The 20,498-nt window shown below is 35.5% G+C and overlaps 1 protein-coding gene across 3 annotated transcripts in view; it reads left to right on the top strand.

Moving 5' to 3' along the window:
• Vps13a (vacuolar protein sorting 13 homolog A) overlaps nucleotides 1-20,498 on the top strand; it is a 215,148-nt gene that overhangs the window by 106,807 nt on the left and 87,843 nt on the right. For all 3 annotated transcript variants that reach the window (XM_036206892.1, XM_036206900.1, XM_036206909.1), the window contains exons 36-45: nucleotides 1,192-1,319; nucleotides 1,997-2,166; nucleotides 2,604-2,818; nucleotides 3,825-4,057; nucleotides 10,066-10,158; nucleotides 10,715-11,071; nucleotides 13,034-13,135; nucleotides 14,816-14,974; nucleotides 15,099-15,354; nucleotides 17,077-17,237. In XM_036206892.1, coding sequence (XP_036062785.1) covers nucleotides 1,192-1,319; nucleotides 1,997-2,166; nucleotides 2,604-2,818; nucleotides 3,825-4,057; nucleotides 10,066-10,158; nucleotides 10,715-11,071; nucleotides 13,034-13,135; nucleotides 14,816-14,974; nucleotides 15,099-15,354; nucleotides 17,077-17,237 — 1,874 coding nt within the window. The remainder of the gene's footprint in view (nucleotides 1-1,191; nucleotides 1,320-1,996; nucleotides 2,167-2,603; nucleotides 2,819-3,824; nucleotides 4,058-10,065; nucleotides 10,159-10,714; nucleotides 11,072-13,033; nucleotides 13,136-14,815; nucleotides 14,975-15,098; nucleotides 15,355-17,076; nucleotides 17,238-20,498) is intronic.

Below are 20,498 nucleotides of genomic sequence, written 5' to 3'. Positions count from 1 at the left end.
CCTTTGTAGATGGCCTCTTCTGGACAAAGGAGCTCCTGTTTTCTGGAGCTGCTTTCTTGTCCCTGTCTGCTGAAAGTCACACAAGAGTGTGGGGAATGACAGAGAAAGCCAGAGTAAATAAGAAAATAATTCTAACTAGATCAAATAGGTGAAAATGACAAAATTCTTAAATAGTTTTTAAGGGTCTACAAGGTGATCTAGTGGATAGATGCTTGCCAAGCAAGCCCAGAAATCTGAGTTGACCCAAGTTCAGTGCACAGAAACTAACATGTGCCCCATATATACAATAATGCCAAAAAAAGTAGTTTTTTATTGGAAAGTTTAATACAATTGATAGTCTCTCAAACAAGACTGGTTAAGTGAGAGAGCACAAATTCTTAATACCAATTTTCAATAGAGTATTATAGACCACAAGCAGGAAATGAGTAAATATGAATAGATGATATGAATAACTTTATGAAATATAGATGAAATGTAGAAATGAAAAGGAAAGGGATGGAGAGATGGCTCATTTGACTAAGAGCAGTGACTGCTCTTCCAGAGGATCTGAGTTCAATTCCCAGAACACACATGACAACTCAATTCTGTAATTCCAGTTCCAGGGAAACTAATTCCCTCTTCTTGCTCCCATGTGTTCTGCATGTATATTGTACACAGACATACAGGCACAACACTCATGCACATAAAATTAAATTAAAATATACATTTAAAGTATTTCATTAAATTCAGTTGATACATGTGTATTTCTTTTTATATAAGTTTATGTTAATATAAATTATCTGACATAGTGGTACTTTTGTCTGGAGTTAGGTTAAGTGAGAACTGAGAATTGTTGTGTATGTTTTGTCTTAGTTTCTTTAAAGAAAAAATTTGAATATAAACTGCTGTGTGTTTGTGTTCATTTTATATATTATTTAATCTCTGAAATAATCTCCATGTTCATGATTCTAATATTAAAGTAGGATTATAATCTCCAAGAGGGAATAGAAGCTCTGAGTGTTTAATTCTTTCTCACCAGTTATGGAAGAACATTAATCCAGACTTGCATGTCTGAATTTTTTTAAGCTTTTGAATTTTCTTGACTATCATTTTACTGTACTCATGTAATTAACAATTTGGTATATCTCATGGTTACTTTAACTACCTGATCTTAAAATGGTTTTCCCTTCTTCTCCACCTCTCATTCTGTAGCAGCTACTGTGGTGACAGCTGCTGTGGTGGAGGTCCACCCACAGGCTTCTCAAGCTAATATGACGATGAATGTGAGCTTCCGAACTGAGTATCTCACCATGGCGCTCTACAGTCCAGGGCCTGAACAGGTAAGCTGAAGGAGAGACACTATGTCTGTATTGAAGGGAAATGATGTAAATAAAAGAGTCTATATAACTATTAAGTCATAGTTTTAATATTTTGTGTGTATTTTGTAGTGTATGTTCTTCTGAAAAAAGATTGATATTGTCAGTAATTACTTCATACACTTTCATTTTCAAGTGAGTTATCTTTTATATAGCAAAAAATATTGAAAACAAAATTTGAAAGTAGTACGTATATTTTTTTGGCCTTTTATTTAGATATCCCTTTGAAAATAGAGAATTTGGGGCTTATAGTGTTGAACATTAAAGTCTGGTTAGCGTGCACAAGACCATGCACAGGGTTCAGAGCCTGGCATCCAGAAAAGAATGAAAAGAGAAGGGTCAGGTATGGTGGCACACACCTTTAATCTTAGCATTGGGAGGGAGAAGCAGGCAGGTTCGTGAGAGTTCATGGGCAGCATGGACTGTAAAGGAAGTTCCAGGACAGCCAGGGCTATACAGGTGACCCTCTCAGCAACCAAAAAAAAAAAAAAAAAAATGAACACATAAAAATTTAAAGAGAAACAAAATAGAAAATTTGATGTTTCATGTAAGCCAATGTCATAATTTGTAGATAGTCATATCACAAAGTATATTTTAATCCTGTGCTTCTGTGTAAATTTATGTGGATTTCTTTTCCACAGGCTGCCTTTACAGATGTCCGTGATCCTTCTCTAAAACTTGCTGAATTTAAATTGGAAAATATTATAAGTACTTTAAAATTGTATACAGATGGCTGTACATTTTCTTCTTTCTCATTAAAAAACTGTATTTTAGATGATAAAAGGCCTCATGTCATGAAAGCCACTCCTAGGTATGTATTATAAAATTTTGAGCTCTTGAAGAAAGATTGCTTCATTCTCATAGAACTTATACTCAAAATTGCTTGAATGTGTATTCATGAGAGGTCTTGAGTACTTCAGTTCAGTACATCATGGTATCTGTTCATGTTTGAAATGTTGATGGATTTATCGAATACATAGAAATAAATAGTGCAATTAGATGGGACATGTATGAATTTGAGAAGAGTATATAAACTGATATTCAGAACTTTCATAATTTCTTAGACAGATTTTTCCATTGTGAAACAGTTATATGGCAGAAGTTTTATAAGTTCATTTTCTCCAAGAGATATCCTCTCAGAGTATTTGTTTGCTGTCAGTAAAAGGATAGACGGGTCTTTAAGTTTTATTGGTATGTTTGGTTATTTTCAAGTTACCCATACATACATATTCTCATTATGTTTTTCAGAATGATAGGACTGACACTTGGATATGACAAAAAGGACATGGTAGATGTACAGTATAGAACAATCAGAGATGCTTCTGTGACTGACGTAGTTGTCCAAGAGATGTATGTTTGTGCAAGTGTGGAGTTTCTGATGACTGTTGCATATGTCTTTTTTGATGCCTACACGAATAGAATGGCATTAGAAACCAGTGTTCAAACATGGACTACTAAAGAAGGTTAGTTACCAAATAATAGCTTTAATGTCTTACTGCTGCAACTATAGTTATCCTAATGTTCAGGGTAACATTTATAAATCAAAAGTCTATGTGTATGCATGTATGTAAATAATATATAAAATTAATACTAATAAAATAGTATTTTTAAATTTTTTTTTTTTTTTTTTTTGACTGAGACAGGGTTTCTCTGTGTGGCTTTGGCTGTTCTGGATCTCTCACTATGGACCAGGCTAGCATTGAACTCTGAGATTCACCTGCCTCAGCTACTGGAGTGCTATGATTAAAGGCATGCAATATCTCTGCCTGGCTATAGTTTGTAGTGTTTTGATTTTTTATTTTTGAGACAGGGTTTAATGTAGTTCTTGCTGCCCTCAAAATGACTTGTAAAGCTGAGGAATTCCTAATCCTCCTGCCTTTGTCATCTTCACTGCTGGGATGAGCAACATGTGCCACTCTGCCTGGCCTTCATTGTTGGAAGGTGTGTTTATGGGATTTGAAATTATGAGACTTGAGTAATTGTTCTCTTCGATCAGTAGCAAGCAGGAGAGATAATGAACCAACTGTTCTTTATATTACACATGGTGTTTTAGTTTAAAGTACTCATTAACTTGTGTATTCACTTCTAGATTTTAATGTGTAGTTTTTCTGTTATCTTTTACATATTCATTATGATATAGTTGAAAGAGTGTGGAGAGTTGGAAATTGATTTAGAGCCAGTTGTACCATTAAAACAGTAGACTTTTCCCCATACTTTGATTCATATTTCTGTAAGTAAATGGAGGTTTGATAGTGGAGCATGTGTATAGCATATACAAAGATAATTTTATTTCCATCCCTGTGGGGAAGAAGGGGAATATTGCCTATCTCAAAAGAAATACATAATGAATGTCTTTGGAATAGATGATTTTTTAAATTTTATATTTCACTTTGAATGAAGTAGCTATTCCTCTTAACTCTACATAAGTAAAACGTGCAATTAATATGTATGTATTTATTTCTATTTTAGCACCTGTACAGGATTTAGGGAAGTGGGAAATTAATATTCTTATAAAAAACCCTGAGATTGTGTTTGTGGCTGACATGACAAGAAATGATGCTCCTGCCTTAGTCATTACAACACAGTGTGAAATTTGCTGTAAAGGTGAACCTGAAAGCAATACAGTGACTGCTGCCATTAAAGATCTCCAAGTCAGAGCATGCCCATTTCTTCCAGTCAAAAGAAAGGGCAAAATCACCACTGTAAGTTCATTGTCTAATTCAATTGCCCCTCCCCCCCAAAACTTGTATAAAGCACTTGGTATAGGGAAGTTCAGGGAGAATGAACTCATTGGCAGAAAACTTGCAGTTTATATTTTTCTTTTGTTACCAGTGGAACTTGTGGCATACTTCTCATCTATATAGTTTAGGGAAATTGCCAAATTGCCTGGTTTCTTACTATGAACAGCAAAATGCTTGTGCGTTGAGGTGTGGGGGGGTTGATTTAAACAGAAAAAGACCGGACTTAATGCATTTGATAATTCTCAGCCTTTTCAAGTTGCAAAAACATATGAAAATCATAAATTAAAGTGTAAAGATAGTAGTATAGAGAAATGACTATATGACCTGTGCAGTCTTTTGCTAAAAATTCAAAAATATGAAATGATCAATAATGTTCAGTTACACAAAAGATGTTTTCAGAATATTGAGTGTGTTGTTAAAGGTGATGTGGAAGTAAAAGAAAGTGGACAGACATCTTCAAAAGCGAATTGTTCTTTATTCAGAACAACTGAAGGGTCACAGTCTCTCTATTGGAGTAGAGACTGTGCCCATGTATCATGGTGTGTATTGGTGGGAGGGAAGCTTGGATATTTTATAGGATGGAATGGGTGCTTTGGGGTGGAAAGATTCCATCTGCAGGTCATCTCAAAGTGGTAGATACCACTCAAGAGGACGTTGATCCTCCTATCAGAAATGTTCCAGAACCTAACAATCAGTCAACTTTCCTGTCCTGAATTTCTATGCCATTAAAATCTTATAGAAGCATAAGATATTACCCTTACTTAGTTTGGCATAACCTCAAAAAGATCAGTGGATGTGACTTTTGAAATGGAGTGAATCTTTGTGGAATACACAGAAGGCCTTAAGATTCCTGTTAAAATTATTTTATCAGAAGCACCTTCCACAGATAGGAGATGAGGGTACAAAATTGGTGCAAGACTCTTGAGTTTTCAGGATTTCATGGGAAGTAGGCTGTAAGTTTGCCTTACCTCTTAGTAAAAGAAGATAGAAGGTAGAACAGAAAGATGCAAAGAATTGTTCCTAGGATTAGATGTTAAATCAAGAAATTTTTTAAATTTATTTATTTGTGTTTTAATTTTACACATCAGCCATGGGTTCCCCTGTCCTCCCCACTCCCGTCCCCACCCGCACCTTCCCCCCCCATCCCCTCCCCTCCATTCCCATCTCCTGCAGGGACAAGACTCCCCTGGGGATTCATTTAAACCTGGTGGATTCAGTACAGGCAGGTCCTGTCACCTCCTTCCAGGCTGAGCAAAGTGTCCCTGTGTAAGCCCAAGGTTCCAAACAGCCAGCTCATGCTCTAAGGACGGGTCCTGGTCCCACAGCCTGGATGCCTCCCAAACAGTTCAAGCTATTCAATGGTCTCACTTATCCAGAGGGCCTGATCCAGTTGGGGGCTCCACAGCCTTTGGTTCATAATTCATGTGCTTCCATTCATTTGGCTATTTGCCCCTGTGCTTTTTCCAATCTTGGTCTCAACAATTCACGCTCTTACAGTCCCTCTTCTTTCTCGACAATTGGACACCTGGAGCTCCACCTGGGGCCTGGCTGAGGATCTCTGCATCCACTTCCATCAGTTATTGGATGAGAGTTCCAGCTCGACTGTTAGGGTGTTTGGCCATCTGATCACCAGACTAGGTCAGATCAGGCTTTCTCTTGACCATTGCCAGCAGTCTACTGAGGATATATCATTGTGGATTTCTGGGGAACTCTCGAGCACTCTGCCTATTCCTGGTCTCATGTGGTCTTTATTTATCATGGTCTGTTATTCCTTGTTCTCCCTTTCTATTCTTGATCCAGCTGGGATCTCCTGCTCCCCTAAGCTTTCTTTCCCTCAAACCTTGTCCTTCATTACTCCCACTGTCGTCAAGGTTGTTCATGTAGATCTCATCCATTTCTCTGTCATTGGGTGATCCCTGTGTCTTTCCTAGTGTCCCGTTTTCTAGGTAGCCTCCCTGGAGTTGTGTAGCATTCTTGTTTGCTAGGCTTGATTTAAGAGTTGCTTTGAGCTGAACTACCTGTAACTATTGTTCTGTGTACCTTTCCACCATTGTTTGTTGCCAATAGTTGGGGCCTATCTTTAGTCTTACAACTCCACAGAGAAAAGTTCCTCTCTCAAAGTCACACCTATACTTATATCTTATTAACATATATACCTACTTTTAGACTTTAAATTGGTAAAAGATAATTGAGATTTTGCATTTAGAATAAATGGAAGGTATTTATAATTATAAATAGATGGAGATATATAATGAGATATCATTAGATCTGTGAAGAGATTTTGGGCTTGTATGTGTTAGAATGAGACCTTTAGGTATTGCTGCATGGTGATCAGCCTCTAGGTAGCACAGGGCTGGAAAGGAATCCATGGCATTGGTGTAAACTAAGACTTGTCTATCTGAGAGGCTTAGGGAGAAGACACACGCTCTCCTGTTGGTTTCCTTCTTTATTCTCTTATTCTCTGTTCTCTTCTCCCGCTACAGCTTATATACTCTAATAAAATCTTTCAGGCAATACTGAGATCACAATGAGGTTGCATTCCATTTTTCAAGTAAATGATTATATGTGAAAACATGTTTTTCATCTCCCTTACATTATTAAAAAGAGTCATTCTTAAAACCCACATACAATACATTTTTAAGTAACTTGTCACAGATTAATAAAACATGAGCAGCAAGGAACATTTTTTTCACAGCCAGTTCTTTTGTTAGCAGGCTGCAAATTGCAGTTACAAAGAAATAAACACTCTGTTATCTACCTTGAAAGATAATCTTATAAGGAATCTTAAGGGAGTCACACGCCTAAATTTTCATACATAAAAACAAAAACAACAACACAAAAAAACCAGTCAGCTGAACTTTGAATGTTTAGGGTATGTACCCATTCATCAATAGTTTCTTGTGTCAGAAAATTGAGGTCAGGAATGGTTACAAAGAATTAATCATCACCTTTGATTATCAACCAGACCTAGCAAAGAAAGAATATCAGCTATCAACAAATGGCTTTGTATGCTTCCTTGGCCTCATGTCTTAGACAACTCAGCTATGTGTCATTGTGAACTTTATATTGCTTTCTGAGGTTATTTATCTTAAAACTATTAGCAAAGCATCTGGTCTAACCTGAAGTTATTTTGAATCTTTGTTTCAGCTAATGGTGCACACTGAAACCTGTGACTGCATCTTTTCAGCATTAAGAGAATCAGAGCCAGCCTGGCTCCTGGGGATTCAATTGTTTTCTTTAATCATTAACCTGAGCTGCAGTGTAAAGCTGCTCCTTAGGTGGAATTCATAGGCCTTACCTGTGAAACATTTTCTTGTATTTATTTTTTATCCATCAAAAATAATAATAAGCTATCATTATTATTATTATCAATTAGACAGTACAATTTAGGGAGGAATCATCTTCATGACAGTCCACAGATAAAAATGCCCAGTAGAACAGGATGTTTCCATGAGATTAAACACTACATTACAGGCAGATTTCCCCACACCCATTCACGCTATGCCAAGGACCAGAGGGAGATAGCTGGAGCAGACATGTAAAGGCACAGCAAAAGCAAAAAACCTTCTGGGGTCTGTAGTCTTGTGACCTTGCCTAACCAAGGTTGACACATCAGAGAGTTTCCTCCTGGTGGACTGACACCTTGATCTTGAATTGCCACCCGTTGCTCTTCTGACGTGGCCACCAGCACTTAGGAAATTTTGGACATGGTAAAATATCACTTGGGAGAGAAGTGACTTTCAAAAGTCTAGTGGTTACAGTTCTTCTTGCATCATTAGGAAAAAGTTCATTTATAATCTCAATTTTTTTTTTTTTAGTGATTATACCTATTTTGTTCCTTAGTGTCATATAGTTTTACCTTTTCCTATAAGATTGGCCTCTTCACATCTATTTTACTGTTGAATAAATAGTATGATAGAGTTTTGCTAAGTAAAATAAATCACATAGCAAGAGCTTCATATGTTTTTCAAATATTTAAGCATATTTTTTAATGTTAGGGTGTGTGTGTGTGTGTGTGCGCGCGCGCGCGCATGTGTGCGTGTGTACGTACGTACTTCTTTCTATTGACGTGATAACATGTGCTGCCTAGGGATCCTGCCAGTAAAAGCCTGCCAGTATTATGTCCTTAAAGCTCTGAAATTCTTGTTTATTTGTTTGTTTGTTTTTTAGACAGTTTCTCTTTGGAGCCTGTCCTAGAACTCACTTTGTAGACCAGGCTGGCCTCGAACTCACAGAGATTTGCCTGCCTCCTCCTCCTGAGTGCTCGTGCACCACCACCACCCAGTAAAGCTTTAGAATTCTTAAAGAATCAAGTTATGTTTCATGGGAATTGTCAACATACTAAAAAACAAACAAAAAACTCCACAGCTCTCAAAAGGAATAAGAGATAGTTTATTCTAGATCCATTTGAGTGACCAGGGCCTGGGAACCAAGTTTAGGTTATCCCAAATTTCTTGTTCTAACATAGAAGCAATTTCATGGTTTTTACAAAATAAAAGAAAGACATAAATCAAGGCTAGTTTAAAATGCATTGGTGGGTACATCAGAGAGGTAGTTACAAGATGGGGGAAGCTTTTATAGGCCCAAGATGTTTCTGATAAAATAAATACTTAGCTATTGGGTTAGTGGAAGCTTGTAGTCTTCTATGTTATAGGTTCCAAAAGGTTCTTTAATATTTATAGGATGTTAGTTCAAACACAGAGGTGGATAAAGAATGGATGTTGTGGAGGGCTAGAATTAGCCCAAGATAAGGTAATTACTTTCTGGGCTGCCATATTCCAATACCTCCACAGTACTGACATTCTAATCAATCCATTAGTCTCTGCAGACACAACTCCTTTTCTGGAATTTTCATTCACAGAATATATATATATATATATATATATATATATATATATATATACACACACACACACATACACACACACACATATGTTCCTGATGATATTAGCCACATTGCTCCTCGGGGTTTTAAATGTTCTTACCAATGTTCCCTAGGCTTTATTAAACTTAGTACATGTCAGATAAAGCCCTAAATTCACTTAGTAAACTTTCAGAAGGAAATAAGTGGTACTTATTCTTACTAGCAGGACCAGTGAAATAAAATGAAGATGCTGTGCTATTTAGCTGGTGGAACTCAATCCTTAAAAATTAAATATAGGGAAAATTCTGCATTTGGCTTAGGGGAACATAACTTGGAGATACCTAGGGTCAGCAACCTAGGATAGTCATAGCTGAGTAGTCCATACGTAGTATTTCTCCTGCAATTACAGTAAAGACTATATATAACTTGGGTAGAGTCTCATGCGATGTCACTTGAGCCAAAGGATCTGCCTCTGAACTCATTTGCTTAAGCTATTGGTAGGGAGGCTCCTTATCACCCCAGGTTCTCCCTAGACCTGCTTATAAAATAGTTTCTTCTAGTCCAGAGTAAATGGCCAAAAAGATGTTCTCATCAATGTTGGGAACTACAGTAACTTTGAGAATTAAAGTAATAGCAGCATTGACATAATACACAGACCTTTGGGAGCTATGTGATAGATTGCCATCGTACACTGCAAAACCTCCACATCATTAGTGTGTGCCAGGAGTCTAATGAGATAAAAATGCTGGAGATCAGTTGATCTGAAATGATGCATTTATGACTAGCTTCCTTGCTCATGCCCAACATTTGTAAGTACTTTACCATTCCTACAGATCCCAGGTGTTTACTGTGAAGTTCATAGACTTCAAATTAATGTCAAAGTTGCAGTGTGGGAGATGAATGCTTCTTTTTGCATTTTCATATTAATATTATTGCTAGTATTTTTGGTCATACCTTATTTTTATAATAAATAATAGTATGTTGATTCGCTCTCTCTATATATATGATTGTTTACTTTTTAATATAATTATCTATTACTCAGAAAAACTTTAAGCAGAAATATTTTAACTTAAATATCAGTTTAATAATTATTTTTATTTTATAGGTTTTGCAGCCTTGTGACTTGTTTTATCAGGCTACTCAGATAGGAACAGATCCACAAATGATTGACATCTCAGTAAAATCTCTTACACTAAAGGTAAGTTAAAACATAAACATTTAAAATTGATTTGGTGGTAGGTCTGTCTTAGCTGCTCAAGAAGCTAAGTATAAGAATCGTAAGTTCCAGGCCTGCCTGAAGAACAGAGCACTGAGGTTTAAGACACCCTGGGCAATTGAGTGAGACCCTGTATAACAATAACCATTACCACCAGAAAAAGGACTGACCTCATTGGTAAAGCACTTGGGTAGCATTCACAGGGCCCAGGTTAGACCCCTGACTCACCAAATGAATACATTTTTTTTGGAAATATATATATCAAGTTTGTAAGATCTTATTATAAATTTTATGATGAATGCTATATTTTATTGACATGACTTTTGTAGTTGATATATATTATACATGTCATTGTAGTCATATTTAATTGGTTTAATAGTAACAAGATTTACAAATACTTTAACAAACTTATCTAAAAATTTTTGTAGTAGAAAATTATGTCTATTATCCTGTACTACCTTTCTAGTTCAGCCTTAATTCTTCCATGTTCATTCAACAAATGTATGTGATCCATTTTTAAATTGTTTTTTCCATTTAGGTTTCACCGGTTATCATAAATACCATAATAACTGTTACTTCTGCACTTTATACAACTAAGGAAAGCATCCCAGAAGAAAACACTTCTTCTATAACACATTTATGGGACAAGAAGGATACTAAGAATCTGAAAATGTGGTTTCTTGAAGAATCAAATGAAACAGAAAAAGTAGCTCCCACAAATGAATTGGTGCCTGGAGGAGAGACACTGACTTTGAATATTGATTCTATTTTTATAGTTCTTGAAGCTGGAGTTGGCCATAGAACAGTGCCGATGCTATTGGCAAAGTCGCGCTTATATGGGGAAAGCAAAAACTGGAGTACTTTAATTAATCTCTTTTGTCAGCTTGAGCTGGAAGTAAGTGTGTATATGATTTTTCAGGTCTTATAATCCTTCACATAGAATATTTTGGGATCTTATATCACTACTTAAATTGAGTTTATTGTGAATAATGTTACTAGCTTTAAACCTTCTAAAAGAAAGCTTACTCATTTATGTCCTTGAGAGGTTGCTTATATATTACTTTAAATTTCAAATTTCATATCCATACTTTATATTTCAACTGATTTTCCTAAGCTTCAGAGATGGTGCATTAGGGTCTAGAGACAGCCCAGTAATTAGGAGCTTCTTGCTCTATCAGAGACAGAGTCTGATTCTCAGTGTCCAAATCAGGCAGCTCACAACTTCCTGCTACTCTGCCCTGGCCACCTCTGGGGGAATCTAAAACCCTCTTTGGGCATAGGCACATACATGGCAGACATTCACAAAAACATACATATGTACATATAAATAAAAATAAAATCTTTCTTAAAGTGATATATCAATAGATAGTTGTTAAGATAAAAAATTGTGAACTAAAATTGAATTATTTTTGTGGTGATATTTTATTTGTGCTCTAACAAATAAAACTTATCTGGGGATCACAGGACAGAGCTAGCCACCAGATTAGACATAGAGGCCAGACAATGATAGAATACACACCTTTAATCCCATCACTTGGGAGGCAGAGATCTGTCTGGATCTCTGTGAGTTCAAGGCCACAGTGGAGGCAGAGCCAGGCATGGTGGCACACCCCTTTAATCCCAGCACTTGAGATCCCAGTCTTTGCTTGGGAAGGACACACACCTTTAATCCCAGGAAGTGACGGCACTAAGCAAAAAGGTGTATAAGGCATGAGGACCAGGAACTCTAGAGGCTTATAGCAGCAGTCCACCTGAGACACTCAGCGGGAGGCTTTCAGTCTGAGGATTTGTGGAAACACAATAGGCAGAGGAGTTGGCAAGGTGAGGTTGGCTGTGGCTTCTTCTGTTTCTCTGATCTCTCAGTTTACACCTCAATATCTGGCTCTGGGTTTTTTTTTTGTTGTTGTTGTTGTTGTTGTTGTTGTTTTAAATAATAAGACCTTTTACCAATTCATGTTACATATTTTTTCTTTGAATATGTAGATTAAATTTATGAACATGGGTAAGCTCTTTCAGTTTTTAAAGACTGAGGATATACTTGAAATTTACAGTGTTTGCTTAGCATGTGTGAGACATTGGACTCTAATCCTGAACCCTCTGAAAATTTTTAAAGAGAAAAAAAGAATCAGAGTAAACATGTTTTACCTCAGAATTTATAAAATTAGTTCGATGAATATTTCAGATAAAATTAATTTAAGAAAGAGGCTGGGAATATAAGTTAGTAGTAGGATGTGTACATATGTGTGTATCACTAATTTTAGTACCAGTACTGCAGAAACAGAAAAATTATCTACAATCCTCTCCAGTGATACTTCTAATTATTGTACTTAATATTTTTTGAAAAGCAGTCTGGTAGTCTACCTTATAAAAGTGAGGGTGAGACTTTTCAAGTGTCAGCAATATGTGATAGAAGAATGTAGGATTGCTGCTTGATCCAGGAGAGAGATCAAGGAAAGGTGCTTTAGAAAGTGTTCTAGGGTCTGCAGGAAGGCTCAGTGGGTAAAGGTACTTACCACCATGCCTGACAACCAGAGTTTAATTCTCAGAACCCCATGTGGTAGAAAAAGAAAGAACTGACTCATACAAGTGTCCTCTGATTGAAATATGTGTATACATGAGTGAATAAATATATAAAGGGGATTCTCTTGTACTAAAATTGAAGGTAGAATTTGGTCTCTAGGCCAGATGAAGAAAGTATGTAAGGAGCATATATATAAAACTATTAATTGACATGTAGAATAGTTCTTATGTAGAAGAAATAGCACAGTCAAAAGGCATGGTGGTAAGAGGTATCATTTAAAAATTCATTTTAGATAGTATAATGCTTTATTTACAAAACTAAAAATTCTCTTTTTAGGTTCACTATTATAATGAAATGTTTGGTGTTTGGGAACCTTTACTGGAACCCTTAGAAATTGATCAGACTGACGATTTTAAACCATGGAATCTTGCAATCAAGGTACGTATGTGTGTGTTATTTTCTTAAAGCAGTTTCGGCCTTACAGAAATATAGATGAAGTGTAGTTTCCCCATATATCCTCTGCTTCTGTGTATATATGTAAAACTTCATTATTAACATCCTCAATCAAAGTATATTTGAAGTATATTTGAAAAGGAGCTTAGTAGAAGAAGCTTTTCAAATTTTTTGAGGATATCCATACTACATTCTACACTTTAACTTATTTATTTATTTGTATGTGTGTGATTGTTTTGCCTGCATGTATGTCTGTGCACCATATACCTGCCTGGTGTCCACAGAAGCCAGAAGAGGACATCAGATCCCCTGGTACTGGAGTCACAAGCCATTATGAGCCACCATGTGGATGCTGGGAATCATACTCAGGTCCTCTGCAAGATAGCAAGTGCTCTTAATTGCTGAGCCATGGCTCCATCCTCTCATAATACCAGAAATAGTAAAAGTGAAATTCGTGGCCTACAGACTGAACATCAGAAATCCCAATATTAACTGTTACCTTACACTGTGACAATGTTCTTTTAGGTTGTGGCCAGTCCCAAGTTCCTTTGTTCTATAAATGGGCTTCCTTCCTTCCTTCCTTCCTTCCTTCCTTCCTTCCTTCCTTCCTTCCTTCCTTCCCTCCCTCCCTCCCTTCCTCCCTCCCTCCCTCCCTTCCTCTTTTTTCTTCCTCTCTACTATGTCATCCTCTCTGTAATCCCTTGAAGATTGTGTGTTATTTGCATTCTGAATATACTATGAATTTATGTAATCCTGAGAATCGGTGCCTTTAAATTGGCAAAATTATGCTTGTAAAGCAAGGAATTATCTAAGTTACAGCATGTTTCCTACCTAATGATAGATTCAACTTGTCAACTTGTAGAAAATTTTCAGGGTCTTAAAATAAGGTAAAATATCTCTGAGCTTGAGGCCAGACTGGTCTACAGAAAGAGTTCCGGGACAGCCAGAGCTATACACACACACAAAAACAAAACAAAACAAAACAAAAAAGCCACAACAACTTGCCTTGAAAACCGGGAAAAAAAAAAGAAGATAAAATAACAGCTAAATGACTAGCTTGTCATGTCTACCATATTATTTAGTTATTTAAATGATCTCGGTTATATAAGATGAAGGATTTTAATAGACTAATTTTATTGGTAGGTTTTAGATTAGACTATTCATGGGAAGTGAGTCTCTGAATTCTGGAAAGAAATATATAGTACTTATTCTTACAAACCCCCATTTCACGACATTGTTCTGCCACTTTCATCTGACTTTTTTAGTACCTAGTTCTCTTTCTGTTAACATGACCAATACTTTAAATGACTTTTCTTGACTAATTTGTTTGGAAGTATATGCTTTTGATTTACCTGCAGATTCCATATATACTTAGTAATTTTCAGGTTTTTCTTTCTTGTAAATTATCGAAGAGTATAGAATTTATTTTCTTTTAGTATTTCCTCCTCTCAGCTTTGTAACATTACTTGGCATGTCCAGGACATTTCATTGGGCAATATATTCTCTGCATGGAATTCATAGCTCTCTACAGCAGGCAGTGTAACCATGGAATTTATAGCTCGCTTGCTCTCTAATGGTATTTGTTTTTACTTTGCAGACAAATTATGTTATACTCCTAAAAACAAATTCTTTTCTTTTATGTCTAATTTTAATTTATCATTTTAGATGAAAAAGAAAGCAAAACAGTCCATTGTTGAGTCAGATAGTGAAGAAGAAAATTACAAAGTACCAGAATACAAAACTGCCATAACTTTTTATTCTAAGGACCAATTAAATATTACATTATCCAAATGTGGCCTTGTGATGTTAAATAATTTAGTCGAGGTAAGAAATGGCAATATTTTACATTAGTCCGGTTGTTGTTGATCTAGTTACTCTTCTAGAACACTATACTGTTGTTTTCATTTCCTTGGTCCACATTTCATTAACTCCAAATTTTCCCTGTTAGGCATTTACTGAAGCTGCTACTGGATCTTCAGCTGTCTTCCTAAGGGATCTAGCTCCGTTTATGATTTTAAATTCTCTTGGACTTACTGTCTCTGTTTTACCAAGTGATTCTTTTAATGTACTCAATGTTCCTATGGCAAAATCATATGAATTGAAAAATGAAGAGAGTTTAAGTATGGATTATGTACGAACTAAGGACAGTGATCATTTCCATGCAATGACCAGCCTAAGCAGCAAACTCTTCTTCATTCTCCTTAGTAAGTGATACATTTCTTTTCCAAGGCTTTGTGAAGTTGTTTTGTAAAAAGCGGTCTTACTCATTTGTAGTACCATAACAGCTTTTTTTAAAAAACAGGTTTTCTAGTACAGTGGGGACTGTATTAATTACTATTCTATTACTGATATAAAACACTATGACCAAGGCAACTTGTAGAAGAAAGAGTTTGTTTGGGCTTATGGTTCCATAGGGTTAGAGTCTGTGAAGGTCAGAGTAGAGACAGCAGGTATGATAGTTTGAATAGCAAGGGGAGCACTCACACCTTGAACTGCAAGCAAGAAGCAGAGGAACAAAATGACAACAATGGGAGGCTTTGAAACCTCAAAGCCCATAAGCGATGCACTTTTTCCAAAAGGCCATACCTGATCCTTCCTCTGCCAAACTGGGGACCAAATATTCAGATGCTAGATTGATTCTATGGAAGGGTGAGTCTCATTCAAGCCAAGATGGGGACAGTATTTTCCTCTCCAGTATATTGATTTCTCTGGTCACTAAATCTTGATATTCTGATTTCTGATTTCACTTGTCCAGAGCATGGTATTATTAGAACTTGGAGTAAGGATGAAAAATACTAGATCTCACTCATCTTTTCTGTATCAGTGATAGATAGATATGTCAGATGACCTAACCATGTTTGGTATGACTAACTAATGCATTTTACAAAAGTTTTTAGGTGAGTGAATTTTTAAAAGTTTGAATTAATGCAGATGTTATATTTCTCTCTGTTTTTATATTTATAATCTTTTAAGATTTATTTTATGTGTACAGATGTTTGGCTTTTTGAATGTATGTGCACCACATTCTTGTTTTATTCCCTGGAACTGGGGTTATGGATGATTGTGAGCTACCATTTCAGTGCTGGGAATTGAACCCAGATCTTGTAGCTACTAAGCCATCTCTCTAGCCCCTTGCAAATTGTTTTTAACATTATGCCTATTGGAAGTCATTTCTGCTTTCCACAAGTTTTTCCTTTTTATTGGGGGTAAAGGACAGTATATAATTTCTTTAATTATCATAAAATCTTGTTTTCTTACTCATATTCACTGGTATTTCATTCAGATCCTGAGAGCAGTATTTGAATGGGTACTATCTGAAACGCTAACTAGACACAGAAGGCTACTAATACATTAGTAGTTATTCTCATGAATCATGAAGTAATGTTTAGTAGATGGTTATTATCAGGACATTATCTATGATGTGTTTTTACTACTTTTACTCACTGTGAGAATTTAGACTAGGGAGTCAATTTTATGTAAATTAAGTAATTTTACTCCCAACATGATATATTCATGTTTGGTGAGTGTATGTGAAATTTTCTTTAATCAAATCTAAGTTGCATCTTAAAAGTGACATAGAGAGTTAGAAAATTAAAAGTGGAAACCTATACTCAACTCACCTTGGTAGCTCCAGTGGTTATTGTGACAGCAAACTACCAATTAATACTCTTAAATTTTATAATCATTCCTCCCATTACTGTTTGCTTCCTTAATTGTAATGGTTTTAGGTTAAACTCCTAAGTGAAAAAATTTTTCAGTTGTGTTTTTGATAAAATGTTTTGAAGGATTTAGGTGAATAATATCCTATAATATTGATTATATTCAAAGACTTTCTTTGTTCAGAAAACAATCTAGTATTTAATATACATTTAAAATTTTTATGCAGTGAATTCTAATTAATCGGGACCCATATGTATTTGATTTAGCACCTGATAACCACTCTGCTGCTGACAAGATCCCTTTAACAAAAGTAGGACGGCGCCTGTACACAGTGAGACACAGAGAGTCTGGAGTTGAAAGATCTATCGTTTGTCAAATTGACACATTTGAAGGAAGTAAGAAGGTAACAATCCGTTCACCAGTGCAGGTATGAAATAAGGTAGTGGGTAGAAGAAGCTCTCTATGCGGATATTTGAAGTAGGCCAGGGATGTAGCTCAGTTGGTAGAATGCCTGCCTTGGATGTTGGAAGCCCTGAGTTGATCCCTAGCACCACATACATTGTATATGGTAGCATACCTTTAGTCTCAGCACTCAGGAGATGAAGGTAGGAGGGATTACCTGGATACTCAGTCAGTTTGATGCCAGCTTGGGATACATGAAACTCTGTCTCAGAAAAAAGAAAAGAGAAATATTCAAGTAAATCATTGCCAAAAGAATACAAACTGTTGCAGAAACAGCTGATATTAAGACTCTCACCATCAGTAGAAGTACTCCTGTGACATGAGCATTGGAGGAACATCATTATGTCTTATAGATCTGCTTCATACAATGTTTTCATTATTTTCTAAAAATATGCATCATTTTTGCTTAGTCTTTAGCATGTTTATATTTTTAATAGGAAAACTATCAGGAAAATTGCAGACTTATTGATATATAAATGTAAAATAACATAAGTTTAGTTTTGACATAGAGATACACTCAAGAAACCTTCATAGCTGTCAAGGTAGTGAATGTATTTACTATTCAAAAAACTTCATTCTCTTCCTACTTTCCCTTCCTGTACATCCACTTAGTTCACATTACATTAGTTACACAGTCTGAAATTTTATATAGGCATAATAAAGAATAGAATTTGGCTTTTTCACTCTGCAGAATATCTGGCTACATAAGTTACTCAGAAGTAGCTCTAGTGTGTGGAGAATAACAGTTTCATTTTAAGTAAATCTTTGTATATGTAGAGGTGAGGTTTGAGGTTCAAAGTTTTCTATTTGGTTATCCAGTTGCTGCAACTAGATGATCTTTTCTCCTTAGATTGTCCTCTTATATTGGTGGTTTATTTCTGAACTCTTTATTTTTATGACAATACACCATTGATTACTCTGTATCTGAGTCATAAATCATAGTATCTCTCCTTATTTTTCCTAATTTATTTAACTATTTTAAGTATTTTCCTTTTTAAAAAATAAAATGGGTTTTTATTATTAATTCTTTTGGTTTGTTCATTGATTGCTGTCATTTAGAATGCAGATTATTATAACATTCCTATGTAATGTTCCATTTTATTAGACTCGCAGTTCTAGTAGATTTCAACAACTATTCTTGAAAAAAAGACATTTTACTTCATATATTTTAGTTTATTTTTTTCCTTCCAATTTTTATCTTTATTGAAAGGATATAAACAAAATTGTTAATGTGATGAATGTCCTGGATTTTCAAACATTAAACAACACTATCTCTAGTATAAATCTTTGCCTTAAAATTATTAAACTTCTAGAGTACTGTTAGATTATGTTTAAGTTATACTTAAAATTCTTGCATTTATATTCACAAAAGATCTTGATGTGTTTTAATTAATTAAAGTTTTAATGTGTTCGTTGAAAGTCTTAAACTATAGTTTGAATTGATCTAAGAAATTGGTTGTTAAGGTTATACTGCTCCATTTAAATGAGTACTTATACTAATTCTGAGTTTGTTGGGAAATTTTTCCAATTGTTGATGAATTTATTTTTAGTTACTATCCCTTTTTAATGTATAAATTTATAATGAGTGTAAATCACAGGCTTTATTTGAAGTAATTCAGCTATTTAAAATATTTTTGTTTGTGAATTTTGGATCATACAGCATTTTTATTAGTCCTTTGAGAATTTCATGCAATTTTTCTTGATCACATTCAAACCCCATTCTTGTCCCCAGCACTTCCCAGATCCACCACCTTTTCATACCCTCCCCTTGTCTATTGTTTTCTTTTATAGAAGAGACTGTCTTATAGCAGATATCCTGACCTCTTGCTCTTAAAATCTTTCTGCCCCTTTCCACAATGTTTTCTATTGGGGGCAGGTATTCCACAGTCAGTTGGTCTCTGCATTTTGGCAAGTTGTGGCTTTTTGTAATGATCTCTGTGTGCTGCAAAAAGAAGCTTCTCTGATGAGAGCTACATGTATCTATGGATGTAAAGACAAGGATTTAAAATTCAGTTAGCAATTACATTGGTTTAGAGAAGTGTCAATAATAGGTTCACCTTTTAGGCTCCATGGTCTCTCCAGCCATCGGTAGTTGGCTAAGTTTAAAGCGCCAGGAATGAATTCCTTCCTTTTGAGAAAGCCTTAGTCCAATTAGGTACTATTGATTACCTTTAGGATATCAGTGCCACCATTATACCTTTCAGAATCTTGCCATTCTGATCATTGTTGTAGTTAAAGTGTATAGGAACACTAACTTGATTTTTCTCCCTTGGCAACTTGTATGACTCCTTTCTAGGCTTTGAAAGCGAATTATCAGGAGGAGGCTTCCAGATCAGCTTCAACTAAATTCCTCCAAGTTCTATGTCTAAAGTGTGTGGTGTTTAGCAGTAGGGCCTTATCTTCTATTTCTGGAAGGGTAATAACAATACCCTGTACTGAATGAAGGCTCTATTGGACTTGTCTCACCTACAAAAAGGTTTCTTGTTCCTGGCCCTGGGATTTTTGTTAGTCTACAATTTTGATGGGAACATTGTCTTTCAAAGTGGCATGACTTCAATTACGTGTGTGTGTGTGTGTGTGTGTGTGTGTGTGTGTGTGTGTTTATATATGTAATTTTTAAAAATAAATTTTTAATTTCTATTTTATGTACATTGGCATTTTGCTTGCAGGCATGTCTGTATGAGAGTATCAGATTCCCAGAAACAGGAGCTGACATGTGGGTTCTGGGAACCAAACCTGGGTCCTCTGGAAGAACAGTCAGCCTTCCCAACTGCTGAGCTATCTCTCTAGCCATGTATATATAATTTTAAGTTAACATAAAATAATTCCATATGGCTTTTTTAAACATGTAGTCATATGTAACACCTCAAATCATTTTTAATAAATGATGCCATGTTATATTAGAGATAAGCAAAATACTTTAGAGATTATTAGTAAAATAATCTTTATTATTGATAATGATAATTTTCTGTATGTATTATGTTTTCAAATGTTTTAGAATACGAATATCTTGTGTTTAGTGGTCAGGAAAAATAATGTCACAAGTAAAATGTACCTATAATCTGTAGCCAGATTTTTCTTTGGACTGCCAGCTGACAAATAACAACATGGAGACTTATTATTAATTAGGAAAGTTTGGCCTTATCTTAGGCTTGACCCACTAACTCCTATTAATTTAATCTACACTCTGTCCCGTGGCTTGTAATCTCATCTCTCCGTACTGCCC

The sequence above is a fragment of the Onychomys torridus genome, chromosome 1 (genome assembly GCF_903995425.1).
Source record: "Onychomys torridus chromosome 1, mOncTor1.1, whole genome shotgun sequence".
Classification (NCBI taxonomy): Eukaryota; Metazoa; Chordata; class Mammalia; order Rodentia; family Cricetidae; genus Onychomys; species Onychomys torridus.
This window is presented reverse-complemented; position numbering and strand designations above follow the sequence as displayed.